At 46.2% G+C, this 26,219-nt stretch overlaps 1 protein-coding gene across 1 annotated transcript; it reads left to right on the forward strand.

Moving 5' to 3' along the window:
* The first annotated feature begins 7,655 nt into the window (after positions 1–7,655).
* On the forward strand, positions 7,656–25,853 carry LOC121005119 (gastrula zinc finger protein XlCGF26.1-like). The gene is made up of 7 exons (XM_040437680.1): positions 7,656–7,692; positions 9,338–9,473; positions 9,605–9,769; positions 9,850–9,973; positions 10,053–10,141; positions 13,369–13,486; positions 23,444–25,853. Exons 2-7 carry the CDS (start codon positions 9,396–9,398, stop codon positions 24,616–24,618), a joined length of 1,749 nt encoding a protein of 582 aa, XP_040293614.1. The 5' UTR covers positions 7,656–7,692; positions 9,338–9,395; the 3' UTR covers positions 24,619–25,853.
* The last annotated feature ends 366 nt before the right edge of the window (positions 25,854–26,219 follow it).

Below are 26,219 nucleotides of genomic sequence, written 5' to 3' on the forward strand. Positions count from 1 at the left end.
TAGAGTTGGCCTATTCAATGGCTGATTTACGGTGTCCGTTATTATTAAAGGCTCATTCTGCAGCCAGCCAGTCGCAGGGGCAACACGTGAGGTGCACGGTGGACCGATGAGGGGCCAAATCATATAACACACATTTCATCAGTTTACTCACGGTTAGCAGATAGCCTCCCTGGGCTGGCAGCACAGTGTTGAGGTGGACAGCACGAAATCCTCCGGGGCACGCTCTGTGGTAGGGAAGCATCAGCCAAGATGGTGGTTGAGGTGCCCTTGATGTTAAGGGTGCTTGTTGCGGCTGAGTCCCTTGATGTTTTTTGTCGTGACGCTAGTACCGTTAATGGTGGTACAACCATAGGTAGTAATAATGAGGTAGACAGTGGTAAGATGCAACTCACAACTTTTACTTTGGATGTCTTTTGGTTGCAGTAGTACCATTATGCAGTCTCTGGATGGTACAGAGTTAATTCTGCAAATCCACTGTTTTAGGCTTGTCGGGTTTCTTGGTTTTTGGAGCAGTGGGTTAGGTGTAACTGGTTCCCTTAGATGCTTTGGATCCTATTCCTTGTCTTTCCCTACAAGCTAAATATTTTTAGACAGGAAAACTCAACTGTCTCTTAGAAGGTTGGTGTGGCTGCCTGAAGCTATAAACCTCCACCATGCAAAGGTGTCTGTGGCCCTCAAATATGGCTCTTATCACCGATGAATTCCCAGAAATGCTTATTTCTTTTCCAGGGAGGCAAACTCTTCTCCTACTGGTCAGGGATGCAAGTCTATAGTCCGGCTATAGAAGGAAAACGCTCTTCTGCGCCTCACATCTGAGTATCACCTCCTAGCGAAGTTGGCTCCACTCACTAATCTGTGTTGCGAAGTCTTCACTCTATCTTTCCTCCCACTAATCTGATCTGAACTCCTCAGATCTGCTCTCTTCTGAACTACATTTTCCTAGCTCTCTTGCTCAACATCTCCCCTGGTCTCAACTCCTCTGCCTCACTAGGCCTGACCTGAGTATATATATATAGGACCTGAACTTTATCCCCCTCTAGTGGCGGGATGTATAAATTACACCTAATAAGCCTGTTAACAGGGATTTTGCAGATACATAAATGCAAAGTTATACATGACAACCTAGTGCTCTTAATAATATAAAAAGTGCTTTTAAGCAGTGCCCACACACACGTAGTGGGACGCTGCAATTCAACAAAATCTACAGCTTCATCCTGGGCTGAGCTGGCACAGGTTATATTGGAACAAATCGGCAGGGCTGCGACCTGGTCTACATCACCAACCTTCATTAAACACTACAGGCAGCAGAAGAGGCTTCTTTTGGCAAACGAAAGTCCCTTCGGTGTGGGATTTACTCACCGAAATTTTTGTTTCCTGGAGTCCATAGGCAGCACAATATACCCCCCCCTTAAAATAAAGTGTTGCTGCATACAATACATGGCTCTGCGTGTTCTGTGGGGCTTTATACTGGGAGGTACCATGTTAATTAATCAATCTATGGCTTGTTAATTGGTCTCTATTTCTGGTTGTACCTAGGGGACTTAACCCTTTGGTGTGTCCTGCCTACGGACTCCAGCAAAGAAAAATTTCGGTGAGTAAACTTTCATTTTATCTGCCCGCACACAGGAGACAGGACACTTTATACCATGTTTATGTATCCCCTTGATGATTGTACCTATGGAGATATGTGTATGACCGCGGGAGCCTGAAGGGTCGGAGACGATACACATGATCAGGATATGTGGACAGACAACATTGTGAGATGGATAAAGACCGAGTTCAATGAGAAGGTTTTAATGAAGAGCTGACTTGCAGTTCTCCTATGTACACTGGATGTTTACACGGTTTAACGTGGGTCCGGGGACACGACCGAGGCTGGTAAGAAAAACTTTTCACTTGTTTTTTACCTGCAACTAAAAGAATTACCGCGTTTCTCACAGCTCTATTTCATTTGTTGTTTGTGACATCCACAGCACCCCCATAACAGTGACATCCACAGTGCCCCCATAACAGTGACATCCACAGTGCCCCCATAACAGTGACATCCACAGTGCCCCCATAACAGTGACCTCCACAGCGCCCCCATAACAGTGACATCCACAGATCCCCCATAACAGTGACATCCACAGATCCCCCATAACAGTGACATCCACAGCGCCCCCATAACAGTGACATCCACAGCGCCCCCATAACAGTGACATCCACAGCGCCCCCATAACAGTGACATCCACAGCGTCCCCATAACAGTGACATCCACAGCGCCCCCATAACAGTGACCTCCACAGCGCCCCCATAACAGTGACCTCCACAGTGCCCCCATAACAGTGACATCCACAGTGCCCCCATAACAGTGACATCCACAGATCCCCCATAACAGTGACATCCACAGTGCCCCCATAACAGTGACATCCACAGCGCCCCCATAACAGTGACATCCACAGCGCCCCCATAACAGTGACATCCACAGCGCCCCCATAACAGTGACATCCACAGATCCCCCATAACAGTGACATCCACAGTGCCCCCATAACAGTGACATCCGCAGTGCCCCCATAACAGTGACATCCACAGATCCCCCATAACAGTGACATCCACAGTGCCCCCATAACAGTGACATCCACAGCGCCCCCATAACAGTGACATCCACAGCGCCCCCATAACAGTGACATCCACAGCGCCCCCATAACAGTGACATCCACAGCGCCCCCATAACAGTGACATCCACAGATCCCCCATAACAGTGACATCCACAGCGCCCCCATAACAGTGACATCCACAGATCCCCCATAACAGTGACATCCACAGCGCCCCCATAACAGTGACATCCACAGCGCCCCCATAACAGTGACATCCACAGATCCCCCATAACAGTGACATCCACAGTGCCCCCATAACAGTGACATCCACAGTGCCCCCCATAACAGTGACATCCACAGTGCCCCCCATAACAGTGACATCCACAGCGCCCCCATAACAGTGACCTCCGCAGCGCCCCCATAACAGTGACCTCCACAGTGCCCCCATAACAGTGACCTCCACAGTGCCCCCATAACAGTGACATCCACAGTGCCCCCATAACAGTGACATCCACAGTGCCCCCATAACAGTGACATCCACAGCGCCCCCATAACAGTGACATCCACAGTGCCCCCATAACAGTGACATCCACAGTGCCCCCCATAACAGTGACATCCACAGATCCCCCATAACAGTGACATCCACAGCGCCCCCATAACAGTGACATCCACAGTGCCCCCCATAACAGTGACATCCACAGTGCCCCCCATAACAGTGATATCCACAGTGTCCCCATAACAGTGACATCCACAGTGCCCCCATAACAGTGACATCCACAGTGCCCCCATAACAGTGATATCCACAGTGCCCCCATAACAGTGACATCCACAGCGCCCCCATAACAGTGAAGGAAATCATCTGGGTTGTTCTGGAAACCTGGTATGTAATGGTTCGTCTGTCATTGAGCTGATGACTGAAGGACCTACAAGTTTCTATTGGCTAATACGGGTCATGTGATGGTGTCATAATAACTGCGTTTTTGGGAAGATCTCAAGAACCATTCGTCCTGGAGAGCGGAGACCTGGTCTGAACTATGGCAAATGGCTGCAGATCAGTCCGGTCATTGGTGGTGGATAAAGAACAGACATCTATATATAAACTCCAACCTCCGGCTTTACAGCCAAAATATAAAAGGTCTCACAATTAGGCCTCATGCACACGTCCATTGTTTTATTCTGTGTACGTTGCGCCGTTCTTCGTGATTTTCTGCGGACCCATTGACTTTCAATAGGTCCGTTGAAAACTCGGCTAATGCACCGTTTGTCATCCGCGTCCGTGATCCTTGGTTCAAGTCAAAAAAATACAACCTGTCCTATTATTTTTGCGGAAAACGGTTCGCGGACCCATTCAAGTCAACGGGACCGCTAAAAAACACGGAGGCACACAAGATGGTCATCCGCGTCCGTTTTTTTCTTATCATTTTCATGGCAAACCTGTCTTAGATTTTTTTTTACTTTCCTTCATGTCTGGTGATCCTCCAAAAATAAAGGAAGACACACGGAAGCAAAAACGGATCACGGAACAACGGAACCCCATTTTGCGGAACGGAACACAACAACGGTCGTGTGCATGAGGCCTAATTGGAATGAAAAGACGATGAAGCTGAAGGCCATCTTGTGTGTCACACGTCCTCCGGGTCATCTCTCCCGTCTCTGCCATTTACAAGGGGCCGACACAGAAAACTAAAGGACTTCCAGCCGTTACAGCTGATGCTTCTCTGACTGGAGTCGTTCACTTTAGTTTTTCTCCTCCATTCGCCCCAGACCGCCATGAAAGGTTCTCCCACAGACTCCAGAGTCTCTGCGGCCAGAGCCTTAGCTCTAGGGGGTTCTAGGCCCAAAGACCCCTCTGCCATGTAATAAGACACCAGCATGATAATAGTACAGTACCTTGAGGGCCTCCATAATACACTCCTCAGCTGCTGCAGAACCTCCTTATACACACCGCAGCTGCTGCAGAACCTCCTAACATACACCTCAGCTGCTGCAGAACATCATAATACACACCTCAGCTGCAGAACCTCCTAATACACACCTCAGCTGCTGCAGAACCTCCTAACATACACCTCAGCCGCTGCAGAACCTCCTAATACACACCTCAGCTGCAGAACCTCCTAATACACACCTCAGCTGCTGTAGAACCTCCTAATACACACCTCGGCCGCTGCAGAACCTCATAATACACACCTCAGCTGCTGCAGAACATCATAATACACACCTCAGCTGCGGCAGAACATCATAATACACACCTCAGCTGCTGCAGAACCTCCTTATACACACCGCAGCTGCTGCAGAACCTCCTAATACACACCTCAGCCGCTGCAGAACCTCCTAATACACACCTCAGCTGCTGCAGAACATCATAATACACACCTCAGCTGCTGCAGAACATCATAATACACACCTCAGCCGCTGCAGAACATCATAATACACACCTCAGCCGCTGCAGAACATCATAATACACACCTCAGCTGCTGCAGAACCTCCTTATACACACCGCAGCTGCTGCAGAACCTCCTTATACACACCTCAGCTGCTGCAGAACATCATAATACACACCTCAGCTGCTGCAGAACCTCCTTATACACACCGCAGCTGCTGCAGAACCTCCTAATACACACCTCAGCTGCTGCAGAACATCATAATACACACCTCAGCCGCTGCAGAACATCATAATACACACCTCAGCCGCTGCAGAACATCATAATACACACCTCAGCCGCTGCAGAACATCATAATACACACCTCAGCCGCTGCAGAACATCATAATACACACCTCAGCTGCTGCAGAACCTCCTTATACACACCGCAGCTGCTGCAGAACCTCCTTATACACACCTCAGCCGCTGCAGAACCTCCTAATACACACCTCAGCCGCTGCAGAACCTCCTAATACACACCTCAGCTGCTGCAGAACATCATAATACACACCTCAGCTGCTGCAGAACATCATAATACACACCTCAGCCGCTGCAGAACATCATAATACACACCTCAGCTGCTGCAGAACCTCGTAATACACACCTCAGCCGCTGCAGAACCTCCTAATACACACCTCAGCTGCTGCAGAACCTCCTAACATACACCTCAGCCGCTGCAGAACCTCCTAACATACACCTCAGCCGCTGCAGAACATCATAGTACACACCTCAGCTGCTGCAGAACCTCCTAATACACACCTCAGCTGCTGCAGAACATCATAATACACACCTCAGCTGCAGAACCTCCTAACATACACCTCAGCCGCTGCAGAACCTCCTTATTTACACCTCAGCCACTGCAGAACCTCCTAATACACACCTCAGCCACTGCAGAACCTCCCAATACACACCTCAGCCGCTGCAGAACCTCCTAATACACACCGCAGCCGCTGCAGAACCTCCTAATACACACCTCAGCCGCTGCAGAACCTCCTTATACACACCGCAGCTGCTGCAGAACCTCCTAATACACACCTCAGCCGCTGCAGAACCTCCTTATACACACCGCAGCCGCTGCAGAACCTCCTAATACACACCTCAGCCGCTGCAGAACCTCCTAATACACACCTCAGCCACTGCAGAACCTCCTAATACACACCTCAGCCGCTGCAGAACCTCCTAATACACACCTCAGCCGCTGCAGAACCTCCTTATACACACCGCAGCCACTGCAGAACCTCCTAATACACACCTCAGCCGCTGCAGAACCTCCTAATACACACCGCAGCTGCTGCAGAACCTCCTTATACACACCTCAGCTGCTGCAGAACCTCCTTATACACACCGCAGCTGCTGCAGAACCTCCTAACATACACCTCAGCTGCTGCAGAACATCATAGTACACACCTCAGCTGCTGCAGAACATCATAGTACACACCTCAGCTGCTGCAGAACCTCATAATACACACCTCAGCTGCTGCAGAACATCATAATACACACCTCAGCTGCAGAACCTCCTAATACACACCTCAGCTGCTGCAGAACCTCCTAATACACACCTCAGCCTCTGCAGAACCTCCTAATACACACCGCAGCTGCTGCAGAACCTCCTAATATAGACCTCAGCTGCTGCAGAACCTCCTTATACACACCGCAGCTGCTGCAGAACCTCCTAATATAGACCTCAGCTGCTGCAGAACCTCCTTATACACACCGCAGCTGCTGCAGAACCTCCTAATACACACCTCAGCTGCTGCAGAACCTCCTAATACACACCTCAGCTGCTGCAGAACCTCCTAATACACACCTCAGCTGCTGCAGAACCTCCTTATACACACCGCAGCTGCTGCAGAACCTCCTAATACACACCTCAGCTGCTGCAGAACCTCCTAATACACACCTCAGCTGCTGCAGAACCTCCTAATACACACCTCAGCCGCTGCAGAACCTCCTAATACACACCTCAGCTGCTGCAGAACCTCCTAATACACACCTCAGCTGCTGCAGAACCTCCTAATACACACCTCAGCTGCTGCAGAACATGATAATCTGATGCCACAGAACACATTAGGCTGTGATCACATCTGTGTCGGGGCCGCAGTCGCAGATCAGGTCATAAATGCTGATAGAAACCGGACAGAACATCATTATAATGACAAGAGAACTACAAGTCCCATCATAACCAGGTTATTACTGGAAATTAGAGGGTAATTCAGGGAGGGGGTAAAAGAGGAGAACTATAACCCCCAGCATGTCCAGGCTGTTATTATGGGACACCAGCGGACATTACAGGGAGGGAGTATACAAGGATAGAACTACAACTCCCAGCATTTCTAGTAAGGTATGATGGACATCCTGGGGCACCAGTAACCCTGTCCTGCACACACTCCCCTGTAAAGCCAGGCCCTCAGGTCTCCATACACTGTACGGACACAGCTCTGCTCCATGTGTCTCCGACACACACAGCTCTGCTACATCCACACTGTGAGCACATCCTGCTCTGACATAATCCTCCCGCCGCCCAGCGCACAACAGCCTGAGAGCCCATGTGATGCAGTAACTACGGCAACTGATCATGTGATCCATGAACCCTGCCTCTACATGTGACTTTCTCGACTCCGCCCCTACATGTGACTGATCACGTGGCGGTGACGTCACCGCCAGGTCCTGCACGCCCAGAGACTCTGCAGATGGAGGTAGGGGAAGATCTGTGCAGTCACCCCGCTCGTTAACCCCTGCGTGGCCACCGACTTTTTTAATTTTCTTGTCGCTTTCTGGGGATTCTTAAGCCGTACCTGTCACTTATCCATGAACTATTAACACCTTTCATTATACCAGGAATTGGGGAAAATATCAATTCATCAGTTTTTTTACACTATTGATCGTGGAGCTTAAATAGCGCATTATTGTATTATACAAGCTGATGACCGCGATGGCGGATGTATGTGTGTGAGGGGTTTTATTGTAGGGTATGTCGTGATATAATCGATTTTATGTCGTCGCCTTCGCAGAGTCGTTTTTTAGTTTTTCTATTGCTGTCGCCGTACAAGGGTTTTTCTTGAGTCAGGTTTTTTAAGAAAAACCAAAACCGCGCGGTAATGGCGGAGGTCGGAGGGGCTTTGATCCCGGGGACACAGTCGTGGGGTGTCGGTGGTTACCATGGCAGCCGGGGGGTCTAAGGAATGATTCTCACATCTACCATCCTAGTAGCACACACCGGAGGCGCTGCCTAATAGCTTGTCTGTCACTATTACACTAACAGGCAATAAAGCTTTGGAATACAAACTATAATAGCGGTCGAGCGCCGCTCCCCGTTTCGGCGTGTGCAAGAAGGACGCTCGCTCTCCTCTGCTGGAGTAAACTACGGGTACACCGCTCAGGACAAGCTTCCTGCAGTCCTCAGAAAACAGATTGCGGAAAATCCACATCCAATCTGCTGCCGTGTCTGTACTGGGCCTAATGGCCGAAGAATTATGGGAAGAGACCTCAGACCCCGGGGGAACCTGGCTTAAAGGGCAACTCCCCTCAATACTTGCCTGCTAGCGCATCAGAAACACAGAAGGGGCAAGATTCAGGGTAATGACGACTGCTTCACCTTCCGGCTTCATCAGGGGTCAAATCTGCCGTTGGGGAACTGAAGGGGGTTTGCTGTGAACAATGTTTCGGAGTTTACAGTTGCAAACCAAAGTTAAAGGGTATTCCCATCTGGGACATTTATGGCATATCTACAAGATGGGTGCTAGTCCCACCTCTGCACCCATCAAGCCCAGCCAGGAAATGAGAGGAGACCGCACATACACCGCTCTCTCCGTTCACTTCAAGAACACTCGGGCGGCCACCTCTCCGTTCCTGGCCGTGTGCAATGGGGCTTCGTCCTTTAGATCCCATCTCTGAGACCTGCTCCTATCGGACATTTCTGGTTTGTCTTATGGAAGTTCCGGACATGTCTCAGGTGGGGACACCCCTTACTGTCCAGGAGTGATGGTGGAGGGTGAGACGGATAGAATCGGAGCACTAGACGCTGGTGTCTGAACCTCGGCTTCTCTACATGGTGGAATGGCTCCAAGATGATCTGTTTTGGTTTCTAACGCCTGTTATTATTGTAGATTTATGAAGTGCTTTACCAGATCTCAGCTTCATACTGGCGTCACCTTTGCGATACGTGAGCGGCTGTCTGTAGCGGTCGTGTGGAGGACGCGACGTGCGTGACGTCAGCCATCGACAAGCTGCTCATCTCATGTGAACACAGAATGAGAGAGAATATACAACATCTGCTCATCAATATCTGACAAGGGTTTTATTGTCTCCAGTCATTGTATCTTTCACCTTTTCTCCGTCCAGGTTTGTACATTGTAGGATCCTCTCCGTGGATATCTTCTACGTGACATCATTTTCCTGGATGGACAGTGACAGGGACAAGATGGCGGAGAGAATATTAACTCTCACCCTAGAGATGCTCTTCCGGCTTACTGGAGAGGTGAGACGTTATGAGTGTGATGTCACATTACATTAGGCTGTGCTCACATCTGTATTGGAGTCTTTGTTAGGTAGGTACCTGAGTAGAGTTGTTACCGGTTGATATTTACTGATGTGTCTCCCTATATCCAGGAATACACAGTGGTGAAGAAGACTTCTAGTCAGTCCTCTGAAGGATGGGGAGGAATCCTGAATCCAATCATGGGGCCTTCACTTCACCCCCTGATATATGAGGAGATCAATGAAGAGAAGATCCTAGAGCTCACCCACAAGATGATTGAGCTGCTGACTGGAGAGGTGACACCGCGGGGAATGCTGGGACATTATACAGGAACGCTATGGAGGGTTCTGTGTTATGACCATCATTGTGTTGTCAGGTTCCTATAAGGTGTCAGGACATCACCGTCTATTTCTCCATGGAGGAGTGGGAGTATGTAGAAGGACACCAGGATCTGTACAAGGACGTCATGATGAAGGATCACAGACCCTACACATCACCAGGTAGTAGACATGACTAAATACATACATGCTGTAATTACATGTAAAGAATGAATCCAGTCACTGTGTGTGTCTCCTACAGCGAGATCCAGTAAGAGAACAGCACTGGGGAGATGTCCCAGTCCACAGGATGGTTCAGAAGAGCATCACAGTGTCCTACAAGATGATCAGGTAGATGGAGATAAGGTCTCATGAAATCTTCCCCCATGATCTGTAGAAGGCTGTGAACATCCTGTGTTCAGTCTTGTTTTCTCCAGCAGTATTATAGGTTTTATACTTTTATAAAGGGAAAGGTGATAAGTGGCGGTCTCAGCAATCAGACGGCCTCCGATCAAATCTTTAGATATGTCACTATGACATACTATAAGGCCTCTTTTACACTTGCGTTGTCCGGATCCGTCGTGCACTCCATTTGCCGGAGGTGCCCCCGGATCCGTAACACCGCAAGTGAACTGAAAGCATTTGAAGACGGATCCGTCTTCAAAATGCGTTCAGTGTTACTATGGCAGCCAGGACGCTATTAAAGTCCTGGCTGCCATAGTAGTAGTGGGGAGCGGGGGAGCAGTATACTTACCGTCCGTGCGGCTCCCGGGGCGCTCCAGAATGATGTCAGAGCGCCCCATTCGCATGGATGACGTGATCACATGGATCATGTCACCCATGCACGTGGGGCGCCCTGACGTCACTCTGAAGCGCCCCGGGAGCCGCACGGACGGTAAGTATACTGCTCCCCCGCTCCCCACTACACTTTACCATGGCAAACAGGACTGGCAGCCATGGTAACCATTCAGAAAAAGCTAAACGTCGGATCCGGCAATGCGCCGAAACGACGTTTAGCTTAAGGCCGGATCCGGATTAAGGCCTTTCAATGGGCATTAATTCCGGATCCGGCCTTGCGGCAAGTGTTCAGGATTTTTGGCCGGAGCAAAAAGTAGGGGTGCACCGAAATTTCGGCAGCCGAAAATATCGGCCGAAAATGCACCTAATCCACTTCGGCCGATATTGTTACATATCGGCCGAAAATATGGGGTGTGGGATTTGTCACCCACCATCTGCGGGCGGGCGGTTTACTTTGTCACTGCATCTTTATTTTACCTTACAATCGTGAGGCTCCAGTAACTAACAACTCTGCAGGCAGAGCGGAGGCCGGCGTAACGTCACTTACTCACGTGACGCGCCTGCTCCGCCTCCTTCATTCATAAAGTGGGCGGAGCAGGTGCGTCACGTGAGTAAGTGACGTTACGCCGCCCTCCGCTCTGCCTGCAGAGTTGTTAGTTACTGGAGCCTCACGATTGTAAGGTAAAATAAAGATGCTGTGAGCAGCAGGGCCGGGGCTGTTATGGGTAGGGGGGATCGGTCTATGGAACTGCTATGGGGAGGGGGGATCTGTGCACTGCTATGGGGAGGGGGGGATCTGTGCACTGCTATGGGGAGGGGGGATCTGTGCACTGCTATGGGGAGGGGGGATCTGTGCACTGTTATGGGGAAAGGGATCTGTGCACTGTTATGGGGAAAGGGATCTGTGCACTGTTATGCCCATAACAGTGCACAGATCCCCCTCTCCATAACAGCGCCACCCACAGATCCCCCTCTCCATAACAGCGCCACCCACAGATCCCCCTCTCCATAACAGCGCCACCCACAGATCCCCCTCTCCATAACAGCGCCACCCACAGATCCCCCTCTCCATAACAGCGCCACCCACAGATCCCCCTCTCCATAACAGCGCCACCCACAGATCCCCCTCTCCATAACAGCGCCACCCACAGATCCCCCTCTCCATAACAGCGCCACCCACAGATCCCCCTCTCCATAACGGCGCCACCCACAGATCCCCCTCTCCATAACGGCGCCACCCACAGATCCCCCTCTCCATAACGGCGCCACCCACAGATCCCCCTCTCCATAACGGCGCCACCCACAGATCCCCCTCTCCATAACGGCGCCACCCACAGATCCCCCTCTCCATAACGGCGCCACCCACAGATCCCCCTCTCCATAACGGCGCCACCCACAGATCCCCCTCTCCATAACAGAGCCACCCACAGATCCCCCTCTCCATAACAGCGCCACCCACAGATCCCCCTCTCCATAACAGCGCCACCCACAGATGAATTTCATTCATGAAAAAGAATTATTAATAAAATCATTAAAAAAAAAGTATTTTAAAAGTATTTGGGCAAAAAGGCAGTTTCGGTTTCGGTTTCGGTTTTCGGTCAAGGGCATCCTGAATTTTCGGTTTCGGTTTCGGACCAGAATTTTCATTTCGGTGCACCCCTAGCAAAAAGCGCAGCATGCTGCGGTATTTTCTCCGGCCAAAAAACGTTCCGGTCCGGAACTGAAGACATCCTGATGCATCCTGAACGGATTTCTCTCCATTCAGAATGCATTAGTATAAAACTGATCAGGATTCTTCCGGCATAGAGCCCCGACGATGGAACTCTATGCCGGAAGACAAGAACGCAGGTGTGAAAGAGCCCTAACATATCAAAAGTTTTTTGAAAGCTCAGTGACCCTATAAAGTCTTTGTATACCTTTGGGGGAAATTTTCTTATTATTGCATTGTCCTTATTTTGAGCTAAAAGTCATTTTTTCAATTGGTCTTTATTACAAATATGGAGCCTTTTTATCTGTACAGAGCTGGGTTTTCTCTCTTTTCCGTCAGTTGGGGAGCTGACGGGCTCCTTATCTCTGCTCTCTGACATTACAAACACTCATTAGAGCTCAGTTCTTATCTTACTGATAAGAATGTGGTTTAAGTAAGTTTTTATGACGTCTTAGTTATTTAGAGAAAAGGTTTATTAGAGGCACAAAGTGAAAGTACAAGTCACACAGTTAGAAAATCAGTTAACCCTTTGTGTCAGAACGGCTCGATATTTTTTCAATAAAGTCCAATTGAAAATTATGATTTTTAGCCAGAAATGAGTAAAATGCATTCATGAACATAGCCTTTAAGGCAGTCAGTAGCATTTTTTCCTTATGTCAGGGTTAAGGTAGAACCGGAAAGGGGGGGGGGGGGGGGGGGGGGCGGAGGAGGCTGAGTGACACAGGGCAAAGATGATGAAGTCAGTTATTTCTATGTGGAGTTTTAGAAAGCGGAAGGAGGATATAGCTAATAGACATGATGGGATTCTCGATGACGGAAGTGACATCTGAGTCTCATCAGTATAGAAGTGGTACTAAAAGCCATTGGACTGTATGAACTTTTCCAGGCCAGAGGTATACATTTAGAAGGTTAGGGATCCCTGGACAGAGCCCTAAAGGGACACCAGCAGACAGTATGGGATGAGGAACTGGTGAGGTATGAGGAGATCCAGGAGAGAACCACGTTTGTGATGAGGAGGGAATGGATGTAAAATGTTCCTCATGACTACTTGGACTGTGTGGTGATTTCTCAGCTTTTGGATCGGGGTAATCTGAAGCAGAGTGATGCTGCGGCCATAATAAAAGAAGATGAGACCTATGTGAGGGGTGATGAGCAGTGCAACGGAAACCTCCCTAAAGACAACCGCCCAGGTGAGAAATGACCACAAAATGCAGACAAGATTGTGTTCAGTGTTTAAAAAGGATTTTCCGAGACTTGGAACTGACGACCTATCCTCTGGTCATCCTACGGATAGGTCATCCGTATTTGATCGGTGGGGTTCTGACCACTGGGATCCTGAAAGTGTCGCAGTCTCCTCACAGCTTACCAGACACCGCGCCTTACGTTGTACAGTGGCTGTTCTTGGTGTCGCAGCTTGGTATCATTCGAATTGGTCGGAGCTGCTCCTCGTCCATGTGACCGATGAACGTGACATCACATGACCTGGGCAAAACTGAGAAAAGGCCTAGGCGGTGGGGCCTTCTCAAACAGTTGGTCAATGCGGATCCCGGGTGTTGGACCCCCACCGTTCAGAAACTTACAACCTATCCAGAGCATAGGTCATCAGTTAAAGTCTCAGAAACCCCTTTAAAGGGAACCTGTCATCAACTTTAAGCTATCCTCACTGAAGGCGGCATAAAATAGTGACAGAAATGCTGATGTCAGCGGTGTGTCACTCATGAGCTAAAGGTAAGTGGTTGCCGAGAACCAGCATCATAAAAATTGCAGCCCAGGCTTTGAAAAGAGTCAAATCTACCTGAGAAGAGTCCTGGTTATTATAATCTCCTGCTCTCCCGCCATCTGCTGATGATTGGCAGTTCTCTCCTAGAGAGAAAGGGAGAAAACTAGATAGAAGACGGTCAGTCATCAGCAGGAGAGCAGGAGATCATGAATAACCAGGACTCTTCTCAGGTGGCCGGGACTCTTTTCCATGCCCAGTCTGCAATGATTGTGATGTTGGTTCTCGGCAATCACTTACTTTTAAATGACCGACCTCTGAAATCAACTCGCCTGTCTCTACTTTATACTGCCGTCAGTATGGACAGCATAAAATTGATGACGGGTTCCCTTTAAGCTTTATGTCCCGTCCGTTTAATTCAGATGAGAATTTCAAATACAGATCTTAAAATTCAGCTTGGATATAGGCATCAAATACAGTAAGTGTCCAGGTTTTCGGGATACAAATTCAATACAAGTTAGTGAATACTAGGGAAACCTTTGATGGTGTAATGCACATCGCAACCACTGAGTGGCAGCACATGGACACATATAGCATTAAAGGGTTTGTGTCACCACAATTATCCCTATTATTAAACAGGCTGACATTATATACATGTGCAAATGTCAGCTGAATCTAACTGTGCTATTCATTTTCTAAGGTATGCCCCCGTTTTTGCGCAAATTTTAGTTTTATTATATGCAAATTAGCCTCTAGGAGCAAGGGGACGTTGCTCCTGCTCCTAGAGGCTCTGTTCTCCCCCCTCATGTCACGCCCTGCCATCCTTGATTGACAGGGCCTGGCAGCGTTCATGTCCTCTTGCCGGCCTTGTGTGCTGGGGAAATCTCGCCCCTGCGCCGTCCCGTTCAGTATTCGGCGCAGACCCAGTGAGGGAAAGGACGCTCGCCGGCTGCCTTAGGCCCCTTTCACACAAGCGAGTTTTCCATGCGGGTGCAATGTGTGAAGTGAACGCATTGCGCCCGCACTGAAACCGGACCCATTCATTTCAATAGGTCTGCGTACATGAGCATTGTTTTTCACGCATCACTTGTGCGGTGCCTGAAAATCGCAGCATGTTATATATTCTACGTTTTTCACGCAGCCCTGGCCCCACAGAAGTGAACGGGGCTGCGTGAAAAATGCATTGCATCTGCAAGCAAGTGCGCCGTTTTTCACTGATGGTTGCTAAGAGATGTTTTTTTATCACGCGCGTGAAAAAGGCATCAAAATGCATTGCACCCGCGCGGAAAAAAATGAAACTGAACTTACTTGCAAAATGGTGCTAGTTTCACTGAACGCATCCGGACCTAATCCGTCACGCTCGTGTGGAAGAAGCGTTACTGCGCCGAATACTGAACAGGACGGCGCAGAGGCGAGATTTCCCCAGCACACAGGGCCGGCAAGAGGAGAAGAACGCTACCAGGCCCTGTCAATCACGGATGTCAGGGAGCGTGACCTGAGGTGGAAGAACGGAGCATCTAGGAGCAGGAGCAACGCCCCCCTTGCTCCTAGAGGCTAATTTGCATATAATAAAACTTAAATTTGCTAAAAAACGGGGGTATACGACGAGCATCTTAGGTTTTACTGCGGTAAATTGGTTTGTGTTTTTGGGGAATATTTAAAGGTTAATGTTTAGCCGGGAATTTATGGCCCTGACTCTGTAGTTTACAGAAACGCCCCATATGTGGTCGTAAACCGCTGTACGGGCACACGGCAGGGCGCAGAAGGAAATGAATAGCACAGATAGATTCAGCTGACATTGGCACATTTATAATGTCAGCCTGTTTAATAGGGATAATTGTGGTGACAGAAACCCTTCAACATCTCCCAACAGAGAATCGAATAATCGTGTTGATTTTCAAAGGTGACCAGTGATACCAAGCCTTTGTGATGGAGGTCGCTGTACCTCTGCATCAGTAATCAGGTCTTCCTGTCTCATGATTTCCTTGACTATTACACAGGTCTGATAAGACAGCTATCAGTAAACCATAGCACAGGGGAGAAAATTTTAATTGGAAAAATCACATCAAATAAATTTCCGGCTAAACGTTAACCTTTAATCACATGGTTAAAATATTCCCCAAAAACCACAAACCAACTTATCGCAGTAAAACCTAAGATGCTCGTCGTACCTGTCCCTCCCTGAAGCAGAACTGCCATCCTGACGAGGACGATCCCACTGTGTATAATAATACACTGGGGAGTGCGATCACCCACCTGGTCATTAATGGGTTAAATCCCCCTGGGTTAAACTAGACAGAGGCAGTTAAGTAAACAACCAATCACCCTGGACCCTATAAATGCTGAGCAGGAGGAAGGAGCCAGTATATTTTTATGCGGCAATATTACATTTATTAAAGGGAAGGAAAGTTGTGCTGCCTGCGGACTACAGGAAATGAAAATTTCAGGTAAATAAATTTTTGTTTCCCGGATGTCCTATGGCGGTGCAGTCACAAGCGCAAAGATGTTGAGCATGCGGCAGCGTTGCGTTCAGTTCAGGAGATGGCAGTGAAGCAGGTAGAGTGACTGATGAAACTGGTAGCACTTCTCTTTAGATCCCCTGATCCACCGAGCTAGTGGCATTACTTGCTGTCTGGCCCTCATTGGGCCCTTGATGCTAAAGAAAACAGGGCCTCAGATTCTCTGAAGGTTTCTGACCGCAAGAGATTGACGTTGTGGATCCTACATCCCCGGGATAAGGTCCCTTGTATGTACAGATCCTACATCCCCAGGATATGGTCCCTTGTATGTACAGATCCTACATCCCCAGGATATGGTCCCTTGTATGTACAGATCCTACATCCCCAGGATAAGGTCCCTTGTATGTACAGATCCTACATCCCGAGATAAAGTCCCTTGTATGTACAGATCCTACATCCCCAGGATAAGGTCCCTTGTATGTACAGATCCTACATCCCCAGGATAAGGTCCCTTGTATGTACAGATCCTACATCCCCAGGATAAGGTCCCTTGTATGTACAGATCCTACATCCCCAGGATAAGGTCCCTTGTATGTACAGATCCTACATCCCCAGGATAAGGTCCCTTGTATGTACAGATCCTACATCCCCAGGATAAGGTCCCTTGTATGTACAGATCCTACATCCCCAGGATATGGTCCCTTGTATGTACAGATCCTACATCCCCAGGATAAGGTCCCTTGTATGTACAGATCCTACATCCCCAGGATAAGGTCCCTTGTATGTACAGATCCTACATCCCCAGGATAAGGTCCCTTGTATGTACAGATCCTACATCCCCAGGATAAGGTCCCTTGTATGTACAGATCCTGTAGTTCACTAATGCCCCTTGTAAGGGCGATGAAAACTATCAAGAAGACCTAGAAAATGATGAATCTGAGAGCAGAATCTTGCGATGCTGTAAAATGATGGTTAGCCAATGCAGCTATCACGAGAAGGTGCCGGCATTGAATGCTGGACTGAGATTCTTTAAGGCTCTGAAACAAAAACCTGACAAGATGGTGGATAGGAACCTTACTTTGCAACTGTCTTGATGATGATGAGTTGCACCATGAGTCTTTTTTCAATACATTCTACAAAAATATCCTGGGCCTTCAGGCAGCTAGCATAGCGTTAACAACCTCAGTGGGAATCCTAGATATAACGGGTTGTCCACACCAGCTTCAGACCTACATAAAAATCCACTGGCTCCTTCCTCCTGCTCAGGGTGATTGGTTAATTGACCATTACTGCTTACTAACCTGTCTAGGAGCTTTAAATCATTTGTGACTGTGCTGCCGTAGGACGTCCAGGAAATTAATATTTATTCACGTGACAGCATTAAACCATTAATATTCATGACAAAACGAATACGCGTAGGAGAAGTTACACTTTAAACTTTGTAATTTTTAATTCGACAAAAGTTTTCAGTCATGTCCAACAAGTCAATACCCAATATAGTCTGTTAGGAGTCATATAAAAATAATCTTTAACCTCTTGCCGACCTAGGACGAGAATGCTCGTCCTAACTGGCCGGTACTTAACCCCTTAAGGACTCAGCCCTATTTCACCTTAAGGACCAGGCCATTTTTTGCAAATCTGACCAGTGTCACTTTAAGTGCTGATAACTTTAAAATGCTTTGACATATCCAGGTCATTCTGAGATTGTTTTTTCGTCACATATTGTACTTCATGACACTGGTAACATGAAGTAAAAAAATAAAAATTATATTTATGAAAAAATACCAAATTTACCCAAAATTTGTAAAAGAAATTGCAAATTTCCAAAAAATAGTTATTACTTTACATTCCCCATATGTCTACTTCATGTTTGGATCATTTTGGGAATTATATTTTATTTTTTGGGGATAATACAAGGCTTAGACGTTTAGAAGCAAATCTTGAAATTTTTTCAGAAATTTTCAAAAACCCAATTTTTAGGGACCAGTTCAGGTCTGAAGTCACTTTGCGAGGCTTACATAATAGAAACCACCCAAAAATGACCCCATTCTATAAACTACACCCCTCAAGGTATTCAAAACTGATTTGACAAACCTTGTTAACCCTTTAGGTGTTCCACAAGAATTTATGGAAAATAGAGATACAATTTCAAAATTTCACTTTTTTGGCAGATTTTCCATTTTAATAATTTATTTCCAGTTACAAAGCAAGGGTTAACAGCCAAACCAAACTCAATATTTATTGCCCCGATTCTGTAGTTTGCAGAAACACCCCATATGTGGTCGTAAACCGCTGTACGGGCACACGGCAGGGCGCAGAAGGAAAGGAATGCCATACTGTTTTTGGACGGCAGATTTTGCTGGACTGTTTTTTTTTGACACCATGTCCCATTTGAAGCCCCCCTGATGCACCCCTAGAGTAGAAACTCCAAAAAAGTGGCCCCATTTTAGAAACTACGGGATAGGGTGGCAGTATTGTTGGTACTAGTTTAGGGTACATATGATTTTTGGTTGCTCTATATTACACTTTTTGTGAGGCAAGATACCAAGAAATAGCTGTTTTGGCACCGTTTTTATTTTTTGTTATTTACAACATTCATCTGACAGGTTAGATCATGTGATATTTTTATAGAGCAGGTTGTCACGGATTATCACCTACACAGCTCAAAGAGCAACCACACAGAGAGCAATTCTCATTAATTATTCTTTTTTTTGGATATCCAACACATTAGATGGTATATCAGTTAAAACATATACAAAGACAGCACATACTGGGAACACAACGGTGTTACAATAAATGTATAAAAAAAAAAAACAGAGTAAGCTCCAAACCAATAAGGGACTAGTATCCCCCCATACGCAATAAAACAGTATCAGCCTGGTGGGGCGCATATAGCGATAATAGCATCCAGAGCATACATAAACAAACACTCCAAACATTTAAGGGAGTGTAAACCTGGGTGCCGCCCTCACCAGGCAGAGGGGGGGAGAAAACACAGTTTAAAGTGCAAGTGCAAATGAATACCTACTGACCCTGGTCTGAAACAGCCGCCCGACGATCGTTTCGCACGGATGCGGCGATACCTAATATGTACACTTTTTTTTTATTTATGTAAGTTTTACACAATGATTTCATTTTTGTAGCCAAAAAAATCATGTTTTAGTGTTTCCATAGTCTGAGAGCCATAATTTTTTCAGTTTTTGGACGATTACCTTGGGTAGGGTAGGATTTTTGCGGGATGAGATGACGGTTTTATTGGCACTATTTTGGGGTGCGTGTGACTTTTTGATCGCTTGCTTTTACACTTTTTGTGATGTAAGGTGACCAAAAATGGTTTATTTAGCACAGTTTTTATTTTAAATGTTTTACTGTGTTCATCTGAGGGGTTAGGTCATGTGATATTTTTATAGAGCCGGTCGATACGGACACGGCAATACGTAATATGTATACTTTTTTTTTTTATTTATGTAAGTTTTATACAATAATTTAATTTTTGAAACAAAAAAAAATCATGTTTTAGTGTCTCCATATTCTGAGCCATAGTTTTTTCAGTTTTTGTGCGATTATCTTAGGTAGGGTCTCATTTTTTGCGGGATGAGATGACTGTTTGATTGGCACTATTTTGGGGTGCATATGACTTTTTGATCGCTTGCTGTTGTACTTTTTGTGATGTAAGGTGACAAAAAATGGTTTATTTAGCACAGTTTTTATTTTTTATTTTTATATTTTACGGTGTTCATCTGAGAGGTTAGGTAGTTTTACACAATAACAGCTTTTTTCAAACAAAAAAAATGATGTTTTAGTGTCTCCATATTTTGAGCCATAGTTTTTTTTTTTTTTTGGGCGATTGTCTCAGGTAGGGGCTCATTTTTTGCGGGATGAGGTGACGGTTAGATTGGTACTATTTTGGTGGGCAAATGCCTTTTTGATCGCTTGCTGTTGTACGTTTTGTGATGTAAGGTGACAAAAAAATGGTTTATTTAGCACAGTTTTTTTTTTTTTTTTTTACGGTGTTCATCTGAGGGGTTAGGTCATGTGATATGTTTATAGAGACGGTCGATACGGACGCGGCGATACCTAATATGTATACTCCCCCCCCCCCCCCATATTTTTTACCAATTTTTTTTTAACTTTATTTGGGGAAAATTACGTTTTTGGTTATTTTTACTTGAAACTTTGAATTTTTGGGGGGGGGGAAACTTTTTATTTTTTCAACTTTTTTTTTTCACTTTATTTTTTGTCCCACTTTGGGACTTGAACTTTTGGGGGTATATTCCTTGGCTGTATGAGTAATACTGTGTGTATTACTCATACAGATTCCGGGGCCTGTGAGAGCCAGGGGGCTGGATCTCACAGGCTCTTCACCGGAAGGCAGCGCAGATGCCTCAGGAAGGCATCGCGCTGCCTTCCATGCCATCGGGTCCCCCTCACAGCCCCATGGGGACCCGATGGCACCACCACCGCACCAGGTAAAAGCCGCAAACCGCAGGTCTGAATTGACCTGCGGTGCGCATTTAGCCGAGGTGCCTGCTCAATGATTTGAGCAGGCACCTTGTTCCGATCACCGGTGATCGGAACAACACATGACATACCGGTACGTCATGTGTCCGTAAGGGGTTAAAGGGATTCTGTCACCTCGTTTTAGCTTATAGAGATGCGGACATGCACGGCTAGATCGGCGCTAGCACAGGGCTCGACAAATCCAAGGTCGCCATGGCGATCAGGAATTCTGTCCTGGCGCCTGGGTATTTGCCCTCACATGGCTGCCCCCCCAGTAATCCGGGGCGCTCCCGACACTCTGCCGCCTCTACGTGGACATCCCTGGGCGCCGCTCTGTGTAGCCTGATACTCAAATTCTGGACCCACGTCTTTAACACATAATAATACAGGAGGCAGGTGTCGGCAGCAGAATCGCATAGCCGACACCCTGCCTTTGACAGGGAGCTGCGATCAGCACAGTTAACACCTCAGGTGCGGCACCTGAGGGGTTAACTGCTGCTGATCTGCTGCTAGTACCCGCCTCCTGTATTAAGGGTTAATTATCATTGGTGGCGCAGTGTTCCCTTCCCCCCCCCCACCCCATTAAAATCATTGGTGGCACAGTGCGCCCGCCCCCTCTCAACCCCCCAGTATTAAAATCATTGGTGGCAGTGGCCACAGGGTCCCCTCCCCTCCTCCTCATTGGTGGCAGCTTCTGATCGGAGCCCCAGCAGTGTAATCCTGGGGCTCCGATCAGTTACCATGGCAGCCAGGACGCTACTGAAGCCCTGGCTGCCATAGTCAGCTCCATGCTGCTGTGTGTACTATGCGCAGGGCAGCAGGGAGAGTGTGAGGTCCTATTCATCCTAATAGAGATCTATCAGGGTGGATAGGACAAGGGATGAAAAGATCCCCGGTTCTGGCCCCTAAGGGGGGAAATAGTTATTAAATAAAAAGTAAAATATTAAGTATAAATCCCCCCCTTTCCCAATTTCACATATAAAATATATAAACAATAAATAAATAAACATATCACATATCGCCGCGTCAGAAAAGTCCAAACAATTAAAATCTAAAAAAAAATCTATGCGGTGAACGCCGGAACAGAAAAAAATTAATGAAACTGCGCGATTCGCCATTTTTTTTAAATGCGGAATGCACGTGGCTTTTTTCTGTTTATTTTTTTGTGTGGTATCAAAATCGACTGCCGCTGTATATGTGTGTGCGGTACTGTACACTGCCACTGTATATGTGTGTGCGGTACTGTACACTGCCACTGTATATGTGTGTGCGGTACTGTACACTGCCACTGTATATGTGTGTGCGGTACTGTACACTGCGACTGTATATGTGTGTGCGGTACTGTACACTGCCGCTGTATATGTGTGCGGTACTGTACACTGCCGCTGTATATGTGTGTGCGGTACTGTACACTGCCGCTGTATATGTGTGTGTGGTACTGTACACTGCCGCTGTATATGTGTGTGCGGTACTGTACACTGCGACTGTATATGTTGTTAATGCCCATGTTGTTTGGTTCTAGACTTCTTTATATGTTAATTTAAGAGGTGTTATTTTTATCGCTGAAAATAAGGCTTTATAAGGTAAAAAAATAAAATAAAACGGCTCCTAACTTTGATTAGTAATCGTAATTACTAGAGGTCGCGGACATAAGCCACCGGTGTCTGCTGAAGGAAACAGCAGGCATCGGGTTGCTATGGCGCACGTTCCGCTCGGGAGCGGGCGCCATCTTTCAAGACCCGACGGAAAAGCACCAGTTGAAAGGGGGGGGGGGGCGGTTCGTTTTTGCATTTAGTTTTTGTCTATGATGTATCTAATATCTATGCATATTCTCTGGGTGATATTTAACCCTAACTTCCAATACACCCATATGTATACTGGCTTTGTGCATGGATTATCCTATCCTTACGTGATGTTAATGTACATTATATATGTAAAATCTCAATAAATATATTTAAAAATATATATATATAAAAAAAAAGAACACAAGACATACTAATAGACAAGCTTTCTTTCACATTAAACTCTTTAAATTACAGATATAAGATGACTGACCAGGACAAAAAAGGAGAGCAGGGCAACCATACCTTTTTGTGGAGTTATTATCAGGAGTAGTATCTATATCAACTTTTACTCTGCCAGATTCTGCTTCTGCAAATGCCCAGGAGGTGGAGCTTCAATGTGAAGTGCTGTAGCATCAAACCATGAGACCATTACAGCTGTCACTCGGAGGGGCTGTGAAGTAGCACAGAGAGGACTTCATAGTGAAGCATAATCTGGCAGAATAAAAGTGCATTTTCACACTACTCCTGATGAAATAAGCTCCACAGAAGATAAATTTGTTGTGCTTTCCCCAGCACTTACCCAGAGCTGTCAACAGTTTAGCATGGTCAAAACTGCTGACAGACTCCCCTCAAGGTTTATTATAATATTTTTCACCGATAATAAAAATCTGTTTTTTTTCTTGGCAGATGATTGCATCGGGAGCTCAGAGGGACATCCAATATCTTCAGATTTTAATGCAGATAATTATATCACACAAAATATGTACGAGGAGCACACCATTATCCCTGATAAACCCTCGCCCCTTCCCAACACAGATCTATTGGGTGTTGAACATCAAAGCGCAAAGGAGAAGCCATTTTCATGTTCAGAATGTGGAAAATGTTTTAGCCAAAAATCGTCTCTCGTCAATCACCAGAGAATTCACATAAAGCTTTTTTCATGTTCAGAATGTGGGAAGTGTTTCAACCAGAGACCACATCTTGCTTTACATCAGAGAATTCACACTGGGATTAAGTCATTTCTGTGTTCCGTATGTGAGAAATTTTTCACAACCAAATCAAATCTTGCTAAACATAAAAGAATTCACACAGGGGAGAAGCCATTTTCATGTACTGAGTGTGGGAAATGTTTTACAGAGAGATCAAGTCTTGTTATCCATCAGAGATGTCACACAGGGGTGAAGCCGTATTCATGTGCAGATTGTGGGAAACATTTTAGCCAGAAATCGATTCTTGTTGCACATCAGAGAATTCACACAGGGGTGAGGCCTTTTTCGTGTGCCGAATGCGGGAAATGTTTTAACCAAAGATCTGATCTTATTCCACATCAGAGAATTCACTCGGGGGCAAAGCCATTTTCATGCTCAGAATGTGGGAAATGTTTTACAATTAAATCAAACCTTGTTAAACATAAGAGAAGCCACACAGAGGAGAAGCCATTTTCATGCATCAAATGTGGGAAATGTTTTAAACATAAACCAAGTCTTCTTCAACATGAGAGATGCCACACAGGGGCGAAGCCATTTTCATGTACAGATTGTGGGAAATATTTTAGCAAGAAATCGAGTCTTGTTACACATCAGAAAATTCACACTGGGGAGATGCCATTTTCATGCTCCGACTGTGGCAAATGTTTTACTAAGAAATCATATCTTGTTGAGCATCTGAGAACTCACACAGGAGAGAAGCCGTATTCATGTTCTGAATGTGGAAAAGGGTTTATGAAAAAATCGCATCTTGTTACACATGAGAGAATTCACACAGGGGAGAAGCCATATTCATGTCCTGGATGTGGAAAAGGCTATGCGAAAAAGTCACTTCTTGTTAAACATGAGAGAAAACACAAAGAGGCGAAACCATAGGTTCAAAACGTGAGAAATGTCACATCAGAGAATTCACACTGGGGAGAAGCCATTTTCAAAAGCAGTGGGAATTTTTTTTACTGGGAAATCAAGTGTTGCTGACGTCAGAAATACTCGCACAAGGCCAAAGCCGTAGTCACGTCCTGAATATGGGAAGTCACATAATCTTAAAAAGAACACTCCAGGAAAAGCTGATACATCTGGACAAATGTACTAGTAGAAGTGGGCCCAAATTCAGGTTGAGGCAGAATTCTGGTGCAGACACCATGAGCCACATTTATGAAGTGTTTTGCCACTTGCTCTACATGAGGCATGGCTTAATAAGCCAAAATGTGCAGCACAATTGTCGTGAAATGTATGCCTACTAATAGGTAGTGTAAAGTTAGACAAAAATTGTGTAACTGCCCTAGATTTCTCACCTATTTTGTCTCGCTGAGTAAAAATTTTGACAAAAATAGTTAATCTGTCCCATTGTGTTATACCCTGTGCAGAGCCTGAAGGGGCAGTGGATGGTGTTATTTGAATTTGTGTCTTGCCCCCCACCTTTGCTGGTAGTGCACTAGGCATGGCACAATGGGGCAGATTTATTAGTCCTAGTGTATGATATTTAAAGATGCCTCAAATTTATCACAGAGGCTCAGGCTGAACTGTAAATCTGTCTCACTTTCTATCAACTATTGGTTGGCTTACTTTGTGATGGAATTTTGTGCTGCAATTTTGGCTAAATTGTTGCTTCATGAGCTACGCTTGTTTCCTGTTAAGTCACGCCCCTTTCCTGATAAACCACTTCTTCTTGGCAAGCTAGGTGTAGTAGATTTTTGTAAAACATTTTACAGCAAGCTAGACGCAATCACATTAGTTAATGTCAGCCTTTGTATTATACCTATTTCAGGGCATGAGAGGGCCGGGGGCTGGTTTCTTCCTTTGATGTTCTTTGACCCTATGTGTCGTGCTCCACCCCCATGGCCCTGCCCTGAACATAACACAATCTATCAGTTTTTATGGAATCTTCTTTGAAACAACGGAACTTATCAGTGAAGTCGCCATTTTCTTTTGTTCAACTTGTTTTATTGACAAATAGTATAAAAACTGCAACAGTTACAAAGTAAAGTCACACATCATTCAAGAGACCGGGAAGGCGCTGAGGACGTATGCAATTACCAAGATATGTCTGCATCCAGAAAGCAAATGGGATCCAGATAATGTGGGCATGGGATATTTCATATGAATAAATATATATATATATATATATATATATATATACACTGCATCTCAAAGCTTGTAGCCAATTAATAAATGTTTTTTTTCATCTTTTTTTTTTTTTTTTTTTTCAAATACACAAAAGTGAACCAGGGCTGCCATATCTATTTATATTTGGGGTTGAGATCCAGATGATAATTTTACTAATTCTGTGACCTTTTTTTTTGCCAGTGGTGCGTCAGAGGAGGGATTGTAGTAGCCCAATACAGGGGGATCAGTGACTTATCTATGGTAAGGAGGTGGAACCAAAAGGGTGAGGGCAATTTCTGGGGAATGAAGTAGGGATCGACCGATTATCGGTTTTGCAGATATTATCGGCCGATATTCAGGATTTTGAACGT

The sequence above is a fragment of the Bufo bufo genome, chromosome 6 (assembly GCF_905171765.1).
Source record: "Bufo bufo chromosome 6, aBufBuf1.1, whole genome shotgun sequence".
Lineage (NCBI taxonomy): Eukaryota > Metazoa > Chordata > Amphibia > Anura > Bufonidae > Bufo > Bufo bufo.

What these genes read in the sequence shown, in the direction of transcription:
- LOC121005119 (XM_040437680.1), top strand. Translation starts at nt 9,396, where the DNA reads ATGGACAGTGACAGGGACAAGATGGCGGAGAGAATATTAACTCTCACC. An exon ending in CAGACCCTACACATCACCAG is followed by an intron (nt 9,974 to 10,052) that starts GTAGTAGACATG and finishes TGTCTCCTACAG; the next exon opens with CGAGATCCAGTAAGAGAACA. An exon ending in GTGTCCTACAAGATGATCAG is followed by an intron (nt 10,142 to 13,368) that starts GTAGATGGAGAT and finishes GTGATTTCTCAG; the next exon opens with CTTTTGGATCGGGGTAATCT.